At 38.4% G+C, this 16232-nt stretch overlaps 1 protein-coding gene across 11 annotated transcripts in view; it reads right to left on the reverse strand.

Annotated features, from left to right (window-relative positions):
- CTBP1 (C-terminal binding protein 1) overlaps positions 1 to 16232 on the reverse strand; it is a 236465-nt gene that overhangs the window by 27877 nt on the left and 192356 nt on the right. For 8 of the 11 annotated variants that reach the window (XM_083860929.1, XM_083860925.1, XM_083860928.1 and 5 more), the window contains one exon: positions 7316 to 7470. In XM_083860929.1, the coding sequence (XP_083717055.1) occupies positions 7316 to 7470 (155 nt within the window). Of the gene's footprint in view, positions 1 to 5844; positions 5955 to 7315; positions 7471 to 10847; positions 11065 to 12523; positions 12614 to 16232 lie in introns of those variants that run through there. The other 3 variants (XM_083860934.1, XM_083860935.1, XM_083860927.1) reach the window with 3 other exon arrangements.

Genomic DNA, 16232 nt, shown 5'->3' on the forward strand with positions numbered 1-16232 from the left:
TTCAAAACACTTCCCTCTGCTTGTACCTTCAATGAACTAGCTAATATCCTAATTTTTCTACAGGACACAAAACATGCAGAAATAATTTCAGTAGCTAAGACAGCTGTAATGACTTCAAGAGATTCCTATGACACACTTCCCAAAGAAGTTCTGCAGAGGCTCTAAATTTCTTATTCAACAGACTTTTGGGTCTGGTATGTGTACAGATTCTGTCATCTGAATTATTTCTGCTCGTATGAGCATTTCCTAGAGTACTGCAAGGTCAGTAAAAATAATGAACATACATATGTTTTAAAAAAACCATTGCAACAAAGCAGTCTTGCACACAGAGAATTACAATTGCTCGAACACAGGATCTGCAGCAGTATTTAAAAATGCATAAAGAAAAAATTCCAAAGAAAATAAAACCAGACTCCATAAAAATTAAAGAAAAGCACTTATTACTGAATACTTCACAAAATTATCTATGCTGTTTCAACGTCTGTTTCTGGACTGAGAACTTCAGTTCTAACGCAGATAAAGACCAGATTCCTTTGAGCAGAATTTGCATTTATTAGTAAGAACTGCAAAAAAAATTACAAATTACACATCCTTCAAGAATGCAGCTACAACTTAATTCAAAGACCAGCTGTAGGCTCTGATCTTATAAAATGATTACACACACACAAAACTTGATTTTAGTGGTGCAAACAAGTCCTTTGGAGATTACAACCAGCAGTTCCCAATCAGAAAAGACTGCAACCCCAGAATGTGTTACCTTGAGCTGTTACACAGGGTTAATAAAAACCCAACACAGTCTATTGGGTTTGCTTCTCCAGTGACATTACAGCTGGCATGGACCAAGCCTGAGGTACCCTACACAGGAAACAGTCCCTTTTAGGATCAGAGAGCCACCTAAAATGCCCTCAGGTTATTTCTGCTCCCACTAGAGGCTGAAATAAAATTGTTCAAGGATCTCCCAGCCTCAGTGATTTGGAAATTTCTTCTAATTCAATTGCAGCACTTGTTGCTTCAAGCCTCAAAGTTAAGTTATGATATCCTGGCTGTCTCCAACAAGCCACATCCCCTGTTCTGTGTTGTATCATTTATTTTGCCCTACCTCTCCCAAGGTTGCTGTGGATGGTTGTGCTGTAGGAGAAAATATCATCTGTGCAGCTGTTACATGAGCTAAAATTGAAGAAGCTTAGAAGTTCCAAGGAAACATCCCTAAGGCTCTGTGACAGCCAGAGCCCCCTCTCCCAGATGGAAAAAGGCCAGTGGTGGGTGTATTTTGGGGGTGCAGAGCTGCCACTGCTTTAAGGACTGCATCCAGCAGGGGCTAAAGCACAGCTGAACTGGCTCAGACATTTTTGTTTTACTATCAGAGTGATTCACTTTGGGAAGCAGATTTTCATTTCATAATCATGCATATTTTATTAACTTAGCTAGTCAAGACTGGCATTTGGACTCTAAGAGCACTGGTGTGCACCCATTATGACACATTTTTTGGGCCCATCTAGGTTATGGCGTGGCACTAGGAGGAAACAGAAAAGTACTGGAAAGCTTGGGAATGTGTTCAATAAAAGGGAAAATATTTCCCAGCTATAGCTTAATGCTGACACTAGCCATTTCCACAGGCAGTTATTTACCCATGACATGGGATCTGGAACAAGCAAATGCAAGTGACAAATCTTTTAGAATTTCTTTTTAGTGACTGAGCCTCTCCCAGGATTATGGGCTAGTTAGAAACGAAATCCACTGCTAAAAATGTAATACCCCTGCAAGTGTGTTTTATCATATTAATTTCATAATTTAATTATGTTACTGGTTTTTGCTACTGGACATGCGGTTGAAATATGCCAAAAGGCAGAAAATAATAGCAGAAAACCTTCAGTTAGAAATATTCACCATTGGTGAATGTTAATAATGCCACAGATTAAAACACATTGAAAGTTTCAGTATTTTGGAATTATTTGCATTAATTATATTCTCAGTCATTACATATATTAAATGCACACAAGGAAGTCTGACAAGTTTTTCAATGAGTAGAATCAAAACTTGACCTAAATCTGAATATAACACATGGAACTGACATCCAGCATAAATATCAACAATTCAGAAAATAAAATAATCTTTAGAAAAAAATAACTGTGCACAGGAGTAATTTACTGACGATTTAACAGAAGAGATGGATGCATTGAGAAAATTAGGGAGAATACGTGATGTTTTTCCCAGCATTTTCCATAATGAACTTGATGGAATTTTTAACAAATTCAAGAACAATTTTGTTACAAGGAGATCAAACTTGAGATAGCAGGTAAAGCAGAAATTCCAGACCAGCCTGAGTATGTGGCAGTCAGACCATGCTCTCTGATGACTTCTTGTGAGGAAAGGCAATGGAAAAACCTGACAGAAAATGAGCAGAGTCAGCTGTGTCCCTCCAACAGGCATTCCTGCTTTCACCACACTGCAACTGTGCTCTCCGGGAAGAAAGGATCTGAGGCAAAAGGTGAAACATGGGATATTGAGTTGACTCCCTTCTGTTACCAAATGATTATGTAGCTCACCTTCCTGATTTCTATGCCTTCAGACTTGCTTCCAGGTGAAACTAGAGCTCACTGTTGAAAGTCTTTTGCATTCTCTATTCCATGAGCTGACAGCTTTTCCCATCACAACAGCCTGGACAGGTCTTTCTGCTGCTCTTCAGCCTCCAAATGACTACTCTGCTTCCACAACACGCCTGGTTCACCAGGACTCTTAGGGAACAGATGACACAGTAGTAGGAGACATTTCTATTTCCAAGAATTTAACAAATCCTGGGTAATGATTACCCGAGGTTGAAATCCTTCTAAATGTTTTCCCATCTACATTTTTCCCTTTTCCTTCAGCACCACACTATTTTAGCCATCAGGCCAAACACCACACAGTCACCACTGTGACACACACATCTCATTATCTGGAGAAGAACCCCGAGCATCTTGCTTACTTTTACAAAAACATACATCAAAACATGCTAAGAACTAAACAGGAAGGCCTCCTCTTCTTGGAGCATCTCAAGACACTTCTATAAATTTAATTTATGAGAGGCTGATCCCAGACACTCATGGATCAAATCCAGAGGATAGAAACATAACAGTGCATAAAATGCCAAACTACTTCAACGCAGAGACAAAAAAAAATACAAATTACAAGCTGAGTATGATAAAGTATTCATCTTAAAAACAAAAATCATCACTAGAAAGTACTGTATTTAATCTGGTTCTAGAAACTACAAAGTGTTGCATTTCTTGGACTTGAAGTTTGATGTGTCATCTCTAAAAAAAAAAATATGTTCCAGTGTCACCAACAGACTTGAGATATTTTGCACATTTGGGTGGAACAAATGTACTTTACCAAAACGGAGTAGGCCTTGCCTTATTTCACTTGCAAAAAGCAGCTGCACGTTGAATTTGTAACCAATAGTCTGTCACATGGGGAAGGCTGCAGAGACTTGGAGCTGCTCTCAACACTGCAAAGGGTCCACATGAAACCAACACCATTAAAAGCTAAAAAGAAAAGCCAGTGTGCTCAAGTGGTATTTAGTGGCTCTCCAAAGCTCTGTTACATTGTGTTGCTTTTTACAAGTTCTTGCTTCTCTTTACAGCTCTCAGCTCCCTGTTAGGTTCCTATGATCCATGGTGCTGTCAGTACCCCACCTATTTCATATAAACTTTACTCAGGCAGGATATTCTCTAGTGAGGACCCTAAACATTAATACTTAAGTTTATACTGTCCATAAATACAAGTATAAATATTTTACACAAACATAAACAAAACTTACTTGCAGGCTCCTGAAAACACACTCTCTAAAAGCCTATATATCCATACACCATATAAACTACATATATATATACACATGTGACATATATATGAGGTAGTGTATTTCTAGTCTTCTAAAAATTAACATTAAAGAATATATACATACAAACAGACATGCAACTACATAAATAACCTGTAGAGTCTGTACACAACTTCCTTTTAAATAGTAGATTGAAGCCAGTTTTCCAAGCCAGGATTTACTGACCATTACATGCAGTTTTAATGACAGAAGTCAATTTGAGAATATCAACTACAAAACATTTTGACTAAATACAAGACTTCAATGAAAAAGTTTCAACAGGAGCTCTGTGTGTTAGTTTGTCTAAGTAATAGGGCTGAATTGTGTCTGTTCATAATTGTGTTCAATTCAGGTCAAGTCTATCAGTGGATACAATGGATTGAACATCTATACCAAAGGATATTATGGAATTATGGAAGTCACTGGTGACAACTCAACCCATTTTTCTCCCAAGTCTTTCATAAAGGGTCTGATCCAAAGCTCATCCGGTTTCAGAACATTTTTAAGGTTTTGGATCAGCTCCGAGGTGACAACTTACTCCCAAACAGACGGTATTGTTTAGAACAAGGCTGCTTCCTTTCAATCTGTGTTCTTTGAGAAATTAAATCTGATTGAAAACTAAAATGCTTCAACTGCATCATGAATATAAACAGCACTGATGGTGTAAACACAAGCTTTACTGCTAAACAAAGAATTGGAAGCTTGAAAAATTATCTCACTTAACCATTGCTGTAACAGAGACAAATCAAAGAGCTGAGTAACAGTACCATTCTGAATTTGTTTGTATCAGTTTCAAAACATTTGTCACTTTTCAGCTCCTCTTTGAAATGGCCTTTGATAAAACTGCCATCACTAGAACTGTTTCTACATTTAATTCCTATGTAAAAAGCACGACTGAAAAATTTCAGGTTCTGTCGAACAGGAAGTTCAGCTTTAAATTTTTTTAACTTAAAACTACAAATATGGAAATGTAGTACGCTTTCGAAAATTATTTTATGTTGTGCTCAGAAAACAGGAGTCAAAGGATCTGACACATTCTATCCCAATCTCTGCTAGGGCTGGGGCACAGGTTTACCCAAAAGATTCTGTTCCCACCTCCATCCAAGGACTATTCACTGCTCTCATCAGTGTTCTGGTCAACTAGGTAAATGCTTGGAGCTGTAAACCCAACCAACCACACACTTTTTTCTTCTACCTGATTTGCAACAAGATGTAGCAAAGCACATAATTACAGAAAAAAAAGAATGAAAAAACATACTGAACTACAAATAAACTCTTGACTTCTTTCCAGCCTGTACATTTTGTTTTAAAGACCATTCCTAATCAGTTGTGCTTCCTGTCTTCTCATCTGAGTTTGCAAGAATCACTATTTTCTCTCTTCTTGGATGAGATGCCGATTACCAGCTCTTGCACATTGTTTACATTTATCCCTCTCGATCTACACAGCACTTCCATGTTACAGAACACACAGCAAAGGTCAGGAAGCCCAAAAAGCAAAGAAAATGAACTCAAAAAAATCTTGGGCAACACGAAGACCTCAAGGGTGTGCTTGAATCTGTTCTGCCTTTAAAGGTACAGAAGTGGAAAAGAGCAGCGATATTGCAGGAATCAAAGTGCTGGGTAGGCTGCCAAGGAGCCAGGAAAAGCAGGAAACTGTGAATGGCACTGAAACTAAGAGCGATTGGGAAAAAGAGGCAAACAGACAAGGGAGCATGAGATAGTGAAAAAAGAAAGTTGACCTGGAATGAGGATGGAAGCAAGCTAAGTATTTTTAAATAATTTTTTTGGATGAACAACTGTATTTTTGGCAGAACAAACCAAAACACTGTGTACACTTGGAAGCAGTCTTAGACAGTTACTAAGAGAACTTATTTACACATCATTATTCGTGAAATAAAAGCCAATTTAAGCACAGTGAGTAACTTTTATAGACAGTAATGCAATCTCTAATAAGAAATTTAAACACTGAAATCTTAAAATACTTTTACCCTAAATGACAGAAGTTTTCTGATAAGATGCAATGAACCGAACTCCCAGTTATGCCATGATAAGAGTTTGACAAATGTAATGCTCAACTTCACACAGCCATATGCAACATCTACAATAAAACAGAACTTAGGGGTTAAGAGATAAAAACATCTATTGCAGCCCTGCAGGCTGGCTTGCAAATAAACTGCTTTTTCTAGGGAGAATGGGAAACAAAGAGACAAACCAAGAACCTTACACGAGTAAATTTTTGAAGAAGTATAATAAATGTCCTCTAACTACAAAGTTATTTCAAAACATTGGGCCACTCTCAGTAAATGTCAGTATTCATTTAAGCACTGGCAGCCTGATTTTTCAGAAGAAGGGAAATGTATCTTTATCATCAAGGTTGTTTTCCAAAGCAGTGGAACAGGGAACAAATGCTTTAACCTGAGATGAATCATAGTTCTACTATATGTTATTATTTATTTTGCAACTTTAAAACTTGTTACTTATTTTCCACAGTTTAATCTCCTCAGCCATAAAAAGTGATTGATTGACAAATGAATGTTTGGCAGAAGGGAATTGCTACAGAACTGTAACTCAGAAATTACCAGGTTGGAGAAAACTTTCTTGAACGAGCACACAGTAAGGTATTTGCTAAAATCCTGCTTTTGACCCTGCACACAAATGGCATTCAGATCCTCGCTTGTTTTCCACCTTTCTTTGTGTTAATATCTCTCAGCCTCCTTGCTCCTCTATGAGAAACTACCTAAGTTTGTACTTTGCTGTCTAAGAAGCTACAATAAATTCCCCTTTCCACTTTATTTCCTTGAAAAACTGAAAACACAGTACTGTAAAGCACTGTCTTGTCCCTGAAACTCTCATGACCAGCAGAAATCCCTTCTGCAGGTTCCAAAATGTTTATTTCTCAATAAATATTTTCTCTTCACACCCCTGTCATCAAAGCTCCACAACTGCACAAGCTTAGTAAAGTTACTCTGCAGGTCCATTACGAATGAAGACTGGGAAATTTTCAATTCCTTGCATGTGTTCTCAAGTTAGACTGACATTCACCACATCTTCCATGCAAATTTTGGGTTAGCAATTGTTTTGAAACTATTCTGCAGTGACAATTCTCAGTGCACAAGGCTGCCTAACCCAACCTGCACAATTCCTTGGCTAAACAAAGAAATCAGAAAGATACCCACAGAAACAATCCAACACTTGAGGTTTGTATTTTCAGGCAAAGGCTCAGCAACAGAAATGTTTCCAAGGAGCATTTTGAGATATCGTGTAGTAGTATTTTGCCCAGAAGTAACTCTCTTCATGAACCTAATTCAGTAGGGAAGCAGAGGGACAAGCCAAGGACACACTAAAGCACAGCTCACCACAGGCACTGTAATAACACATCAAAGCTGACAAGACACTGTTCCGAATCATTAAAATATTTGCATTTCCTGAAACACCTCAGCTGCCCCTCTTGAACATTACCTTTTCATGAATTTCTTGTGTAGACTGAGCATCACAAAAAGCCACTGTGGCTACATCCTTCAGAATAGGCATTTCTACTGTACAGTCCCTGCCATCCAGCAACGCTACCAAAGGGCGCGGGTGCATGGGCCCATTCATGATCGGAGGTCGAATGCCTGCAAAGAAACAGAGAAGATTTGTTATTCAGGCTGTGCAAATGTGATTAAAAATAGGTTATAGCTAGTCTTGTTCATTCTGATGGCAGAAAAAGATTTCAAGGACTGAAGCTAATAAAACAGGAACAGGTTTACTCTCAGCTGTCAACCAAACACGGAAGACCTTACAAAGAAACGCCATGGACGTTCAGAAGGCTGAACACTGGAAGATGGATAAAACCACTGAGGGAACAGTATACTTGTTTTTTAAAGATATATCCTTACTGCATTAATAAGAAGTGTCTGTGCAACCTTATTCAACCTTTAGGTTTTGACTGGATTCCACATCTTTTAGAAAGAGTGAGAAATATCTTGCCCAGGCTTGCAAGAAGAGTGGAGCTTATAGAATATCATAAGCAACTCAGTGAGGATTTCAGTATTCAATTTACATCTATAATGATGATTCTGCTGACATTAAAATTTAACTGAAAAAAGCCTACAACAGCAAAATTTTCCATTTACTGAGGATCCAGTGTCCAAGTTTACAGGCAAATTGCTGATCTATGTAGGTCTGCTTAGACTTCAAAAAGTTTTACCAAACAGTTCTATATAGCTTAGTCAAACACATCATACTTAATCCACCACTGAGAACTCTTACAAAACATGAAAAAAATGTCACTCCCTAAATCAACGTCACACTCTGAACACTGTGGAGTGACAAAGAAATTCACATCAAATATCTGCGAGAAGGAAAATCAGTCCAAACTGAAGACTTAATTTACATCCTCTTTACAGAGTCTAGAAATGAAAAATAATCCGTAGGATATTTAGAGAGCATCTCTTTAACAATACAGATGCTATAAATACACTGAAGTACTCAAGGGAATAATATTAAACCATTACATTTACAAAAAGTAGTTAAGCATGGGTAGAAAAAAGGACTTCCTGAGGAGATAATGAAAAGCAAAACTAACAAAGTACATGATCTCTTTTCCTCTTTTAAAATAAGAAGTTTAAGCACTGCAAAGTGAATCAGGCTAGATATTTCATGTATACAAATTTCAACACATTTTTGTTGCAGTGTGAATTTTAAAACATTGCTTATTTGCTTGATAATCCAAGCTAGTCCAACACTAATGCAAATGACTGAGGTGCCCCAGTTAACTTCTACAAGCAATCCTTGCATCGTAAGTCCCCGCCTGTGTCAGAAAGCAAGTCCTGAAAGACTGGTATCTGCATTTCCAAGTGGATGGAAAATCAGTAGAATCCCAGCTGTACAAGGTATCTAATGGAGAAAACCAGCTGCTAGCAAGAGAGATTTTCACAACTCAACAAAAACAGCAGGCACCTCTTTCCCTGGGACCAGCCTCAGGTCTAGGGCTGAAGGGACAGCTCCAGAGATGATGCCTTCACAGTCTCTCCCAATGTCCCAGCCTGAACCCAAAAACTCCACGTCCACTCCTAACCAACTCAGAATACCACTACAGTCTGGCATTTAAATTCTTTACCTATTCAAACAGACTTTATACCTGAAGACAAGAGAACAACAGTCACTACATTTGGTTCTTTTCTGTTCTCCATCCAGCATGTCCCCACATCTGATGATACCAATGGACTGACTGACTCTGCAGTACTCTCACAATTTTTCAGATGGGAAAAAACACCCACCAGCAAAGTTTTCCACAGAAATTACACTCTGTTGCAAAAACACCCACTCCTAACCTCTACTATAATAAACAAGCTTAGAAATGCTTCAGGTACACATTATTTCAGTAATATTCAGCAACCAAAACTAAATGAGAGACATTAATATATAATTTTTGAAAACTTTGCATCTTGATAGCTTACGGTTCATACCTGTTTGAACCAAAAATGACCACATAACCCTCATACAGACATTTTTAGTGAATAAACTACATTCCAGTAATGTGGTAGAGGACACAAACATTAGCATATACAAAATAAAAATACTTAAATTATTAATGGAACCATTCTATCCTTTAATAGGGATTTAATTTAAAAACTCCACATTAAATTTACTTAAAAACACCCTAGGATAAAGCATGTTATAGACCTGTTCACCTTTTTTTAAAAAACTATATATATATATATATATAAAAGAATTATTAAAATGTAAATATTTCTAGAAACAAATGCAAAAATGACATTGCAAGATCTCGTCATTTTGCTTAGAGTAACTGTGCTCACTCAACAACTGAAATGTTATGGTCATGGTCTTGTCAGTACAGCAAAGCCAGAACTTCAATAACAAGTCTGAATGCCAGCTAAAATTAAATCAAAACAAAAAAACCCATCACCAAACCAAGAACTTTGATACTGAAGTTATTGCAGATGAATGAGGAAAAAACATGGCACAGGTGACTCCCTTAGAGGTACAACTAAAGCACCTTTGTCAACAACAGAGCACATAGTCCAAACTGAAAAAAGTAGATGAGATTAAAAACTCTTACTTCTAAGAAACACTTTTCTGATTAGAGCTATCTCAAAAAATCATGAAATGTTACAGCGCTAAACAGAGCCCTTTCAGATAATGATTTCCCTAGAATACATAAAGGTGTGGTCTGGCATTCCCCTCATGCCAATATATCTAAGATTTCAACCAAGTTACTTGTGTAACGTTGGTGCTAAGGGGAATGCCAGACCAAGCCCCAAAGCATAGGAACAGAAGTCAAAAAAACAACCAGAAGGACAAGTCCTCTCTAAGAGAATCTAAGGCTTTTCTAAGAATCCTCAGAACTCAAATACATCCAGTGACCTTGACCATAAAAACCCTACAAACCTTTGCTTGCCAAAATCCTTTCTGAACTTCAGCACAGACTTCCTGTTGCACAATCTTTCTGCCTAAATATCCTGCCACTGAATGGCAGGCAGTAACTCCCCACTTAGGTTAACTTACAGGAACTTCATCATAGTGGCAGTCACTATTGAAAGTTCATTTGTGAAGACATGGCTTCACTATGAATCAGAACCTTTTGTACAAAAAGCTTCCTCTTCCACCACTTAGATACAATCTGCCTGGGTTTTATCTAGAAACATCACACTGCACTGTGCCTTTGGCTCTGCAGGAGAGGCAGCAGAAAGAATGTGTATTTAAGAGCAGTATTTTCCATGCCTGCATTTACAGTGAATAATGCAATTCTATGCCAGACAGAAGTAACTGTAAAGTGGTCAGAAGTGACATTCAACACACCAAACGTGAAACTGATTGAAAAAAAAAATAATTTCACTTAGCTGGCTTATTTAAGTATTATGGTATAGCATTTCACATTGCACAAATAACAAAAATTATACCATCCACCCCCACACCCTATAAACTTTGTTACAGGAAAACAATCTCAGTTAATCCTAACTCAAGACTTTCAGGAACCCCTACCAACCTGACATTTCTTAATCTGAGCTTGATTTCCAGGGTCATGAATTCGATTTCTCAATGCTTTACAATCTTCAGTATTCTGAGGCAAAATAGCAGCCTGTCATTCCATCCTCCTTTCCATGTCTTTAATTTTTCTTGCAGCCTCCTGTAATCTTGAACCAAAGCTTTTATACTTCTTATCCACTGCAACCTCTGTAGCCTGGATGGTGTTCAAATTTTTACTAAAAATTAAACACAAACAATACATTAAAACAACGTTAAGGGTCTGACTGGTGCTCACAGAAGGCAGAAAACTCAAAGTTAAAGCTTCTCACTGCATCTGTACCCTTCCCCCTATGGCTGCTGCCTTTCCACCACACCTGCTGTGCTGCCACTGGCCATTAATGTTCCAGGGAAAGCAGTGGAGTGTTAAGGCACAGGACAGCAGGTGTACTGTAAACACACCTACCTGGAAGGGTTGGCACCACCCACATGGCCAAGGCTTTGCCTGGGTGAGCAGGGATCCAGGGACAGTGTGTGAGCTCCAAAATCCCCATGCTGGAGGGGCCAAGTGGTTCAGTGGGTACCAGAGATGGAGTGAGAAGCCTTAACTCTGAACTTGATGGATTTGCTGGGTGCAAGTCAGGCCCTTAAAGTTATCTAAATGTATTAAAGAAAAAACCTAACTCTTTCCCAATAGCTCTAATCCAGCTGTTAGTCTGGGGTTGCTGCCCTGCCCCCATGTGGAAATAATCTGGTGGGGAAACGCTTATTCCAGTAATAGCTACTGTGCCAGTGGCTGCTGGAATTTTTCTAAATTAATACCAGGTATAAGGTGCAGAGACAGACAGAGCAGCTGTCCTTAGGCAGCAGCTATTCACCATGTGGCTCACAGCACAGTGCCTTTGCACAGCTGCAGTCTGGACTAGCTCTCCTGGAAAAAAAAAACAAAAAAAACCCTATCAAAACCTCATTCTAGCCCAGCTCTTATGGAAATAAACTTGGGAATTGAAAAACCAGTTTTCAGCTGCAGAACCTGAGAGGAGGCCAGCCCTGTGCACAGCTGACTGTGGGTCCCACAAACAAGGGGATTAATGAGATCATTATTCAGCTTTGCAACCAAAACAGGAATGGAAGGGCCGTGAATTATTTTATCTCCACACCTTTGTCAAGGTGAGGACTTACAAGTGACCAGACCAACTTAAATACCAGATGTATTTTTTTAAACTGGGAAGAAACTACCCAAGAAGGGTAGTGTCCTCCTCCCTCCCAAATCCAACCTGCATCTCCTGCTCCTTAAACAAAGGTGCATTGTTTGTGCTACACTGCAAGGGGGAAGAAGCCAATGTCATTAGGTATACTCAGGACTGCAGGTTAAGAAAGTTCTCCCTGACATAATCCAGGCTGTTAAAATGTATTTTAAACTTTCTGTAAAACAACTTTTTATGGTACAAACTGACAGTAACTGAAGCAATGACTTTGCCCAAATACCAGAGATCTCAAAGTATGTTGCCACGCTCTACTGACATTAGAAAATGTACTGAAATGCAAAACTATCAAATTAATGATGAACAATGTAATTATCACATTTTTCTACTGCTGATTAATGTAACATCATTAGGCTGAGGAGTGCCTCATATAAGGCATACATGTTGAAAGTAAAGGACACTGTCAGGTTTGTAGGCCCAAAACTTGACCTACCTTTCATTTCCTTAAATCTGTTTTCAAAGTCCATGTAATTCTTTAAATGTGTTTTTCTTTTTTCAAAACAAATGCTTCAATTCTTTTTTTCTGAAAAATACATCAATGCCAAAAAGCACAACACTTATCAGTAACCCTATAATCACAAACCAAGAGGCACATGAAATGGAGGAGAGCAGCCTGGCAAGAGAGTTTTCCTGTCAGTGGGGATTCTTATGAGTGCAAAGATTAAATAAGGAAGAAAAATCCCTTGACAATGTCCTTTTCAAAGAATTTGTAGTAAAAGACTTCCTTTATACACTGTAAAACATCAAAGTGATTTACGTGTTTAACAAAATGCAAACTACTGAAAAAACTCATCAATATTTACAAAAACAAGACCTGAAAATGACAGGTGGGACATTCAACTAATTTATAGTCTTGCCCATGTAACATGAGACTAACCCCTTTGGCATTTACCTTTATTTTATATCCTTACCTAGGTGTAAATTCAGTGAGAGCTGTCACTTATTTTCCATAAACCCTCACAAAAATTTGCATTATTTTCCAATTTTCAAAAGTATTAATTCAAGGAAAGAATGAGTTGTCAAACAAAAAACAGCCTCCTCATAACATGAACACAGAAGCTGTTATGAATTATATTTGCCAATATGCACTATTAAAATTCCTAGAAACCTCACACTTCAAGATGTATTTTAACATTCCTGACCTATCATGCATTTTTACATTTTGGACTGTTTCGGTCCATTGTTTTGTGCGCCCCGAACCCAAGTTCAAGATATTGAGATTCAAGTTACAGCAAAATTCTAAGACCAGTTAATTTAAAAGTAAAGTTTAAAATATAATTCAGGTACAAGGATCAGTGAAATGGATGCAAGAAAAAAAAAGCATTTATCATCCTTCAGTATTTTGATATTCAGCATATTTAGATGCTGAATATGCAATACAAAAATCTCATGATTCCATCAGAATCTGAGTCAACACTTTTTGCCTTCAAGACAAGCAGGATGCAATTTCCTATGATTTGGAATGCAGGATTGGAGGGAGGCACAGGGGAGAATACTTTTAAATAAAGAACACCAGCAAAGGACAAAAGTGACAGCCACCCTCAGAAGACTGAATTAGTTAGCAGATTAAATTTAATTTCCTCCTTTTCTCATCTCATTTAATGCTTCTAACTATATTTTCTAAGATTTTAGGAACCTGCTGCAAGGCTTATTAAAATTTAGAGGAGCAATTCCAAACTGATTTTCCAAGTAATAAGATGGACTTCAGAGTACACATGCAGAAGCAAACTGAGCACAGGCTGCACTTAAAGCACATGTGGAAGTCCCCAGGGCTCAGAGGTTAACGCTGAGCACACTGGGACTTTACTGGAAGCACACAGTGGATGAATGCTGCTGGTATCTACACTTCTTATTTACCTGAACTCAGTAAGAACAAGTCATCTTCCTTCTTTTCTTTTTAATTTGCAAGAGACCAAGAAAAATACAAGTGGTTTCCTGTGCTGTGTTGACCCAGTGATGTGCAGAGCAGTCACACCCAGCTGTATCCTCCTGTTAATTGTGGAGGTTGAAATGAGGCCAGAGCTCTGCAGGACACTCACGGCTCATTCCCTGACACAAAATGTAAACCTGACCCCACCACTGTGTAATTACCACCCTGGTCCACAGCCCTCCACCTGTGTAAGATTTCTGAGCACATCACATCATTATTTCCCTACCTGCGAGAAATGAGCCTGGGCACCTGAGCAGTCTCTACAGCAGACAACACAAAGGCCTCAGCACAAACTATGTGAGACAACTCTCTTGCTTGATTTTCCCTTTGGGTACAATCAAAACAGAATAGGCCAATGACTTCTGTTTAGAAAATTCTGCATTTCCCTCTTGTCACTAGAACCTGAATCGTGATTCCTCATTACTTTTCCATACTCACACAGCAAGTCAACTTGGCATTATCAGGACATTATTCTGACAACCACAAGGACATGGGGTTTAGCTGTGTTCTTTAATAGTGATCTCTAACCAGTCTTTTTTTTTTTTTTAATTTAGTAATTTTGCTCTTGCTTGTCTAACATCTGTCAGTGTGCACACAAAATCCTAAGTGCCTGTCAGGGTACAAAACCCCAGACATTCCACAAGGCACATCTTGAAAGCCTTTGATCAGAAATAATGTTCTGTTAAGGAGAAACAAAATAATCTGGCAACATTTTCTATTACTACACATGTACTTCAAACATCAATGTGAAGACTGGAAGTATTTCACATTTGTCAAAAAATTACTCAAATTACATATTTGGAGCATGCTGTAAAGATATGCCTAATCTTAACTAACACTTCTCAAAATAAGACTGAAAACAGTATGAATCACACCTATTTAATGTAAAATAAACAAGTCGTAACAGCACTATGCACTGTGGTAAAATGTTTTAATTTTCCATCACCACTTAAAAAGCAAAACAAATGACAATATTCAGTAACAACTATATCAAGTACCAAACCCAGAAAGTCTAAGTACCTGTAATAAAACACACATAAAAACCAACATTGCAGCAGTGCTGTTTTCAAGTAACAGACACATGAAAGCAAACTCCAGAGAAAGGCAAAACATTATAAAGGACTGAGCTCTCCTTGGATGTGCCTGTGCACAGTGAGTATTTACCTGTTCCAAATATTTTTAGCTTTATTAAGTAATAAGTGAAGGAAGGGTGAGGATAAATAAATTGGCAACAGTGGAGCTTTCCTAGTTCAGTTCACTTACATCAATCTCAGATTCTGAGAAATTCTGGCTAAGGTTGCCAATCCTGTTAAGTTATTCCACAGGTTTTACAGTGACAGTGGAATGCCCCTGCCCACACACGCTGTGGCAAAAGCCACAGAAAACTCCTTGGTCACTTACAGGAATCCCTGCAGTGAACTCTGGGACAGACCTACAAATTAAAGAGTCAAGAAGTTGAGAACTGTGACTCTTAGCAACCACATCCGCCCACAACTATGGACATCAATCCTCCCAGTTACTGATGGGGCAGTTTCTCCAAAACACAGAGCTGAGGGCATGAATCAAGCCTGCATTACAGATGTTCCCACAGTGCACCATATGCTGGGTATATATCAGAATATATCTCCACTTTCCTCTTCCTCCAGGACAGTGACCATGGAGCTTATGGCATCTGGGGGTGACCCACCCTAACAAGCTCTCAAACTTTAGTTTAAAATACAACTGAGCTTACACTTCAAACCATAAACTTTATTGGTGGATGGGTGGGACTTTAAAAAAAAAAAAAAAAAAAAGGCAGAAAATTCCTGCTGGCAGAAACTGGAAAAACAATCTGTTTCAACAATTGCAGTAGAAGCAGAATGATTAACTCCCCGAGCCATTCCAGTAATACAGATCATGCCAAGACTCACTAAAACACTTTCCATGGAAGAAGTGGTACTGGAGGTTTTCAGGGCAATACTGAGGATAAATAACACCAGACTGGAACAGACTGGCCAAAGAGGGCTGTGCTGCACATGAAGTGCATCAGTGGCCTTTATCCTCACTCCTTTACCCATGTATTCAATAGAAGGCATGCAACCATTGACTTTCCATTTTAAATCAAGTTATCAGAACTAGAATCTTGGCTGTGATTTTGATAAAAGTTCAACAGCCACATAGTGTTAATTTAGAATGTAATTTCCTGAAAGAATTAGTCTTGATGTGCCCATGA

Source organism: Zosterops lateralis (assembly GCF_965231275.1).
Source record: "Zosterops lateralis genome assembly, chromosome: 5".
Classification (NCBI taxonomy): Eukaryota; Metazoa; Chordata; class Aves; order Passeriformes; family Zosteropidae; genus Zosterops; species Zosterops lateralis.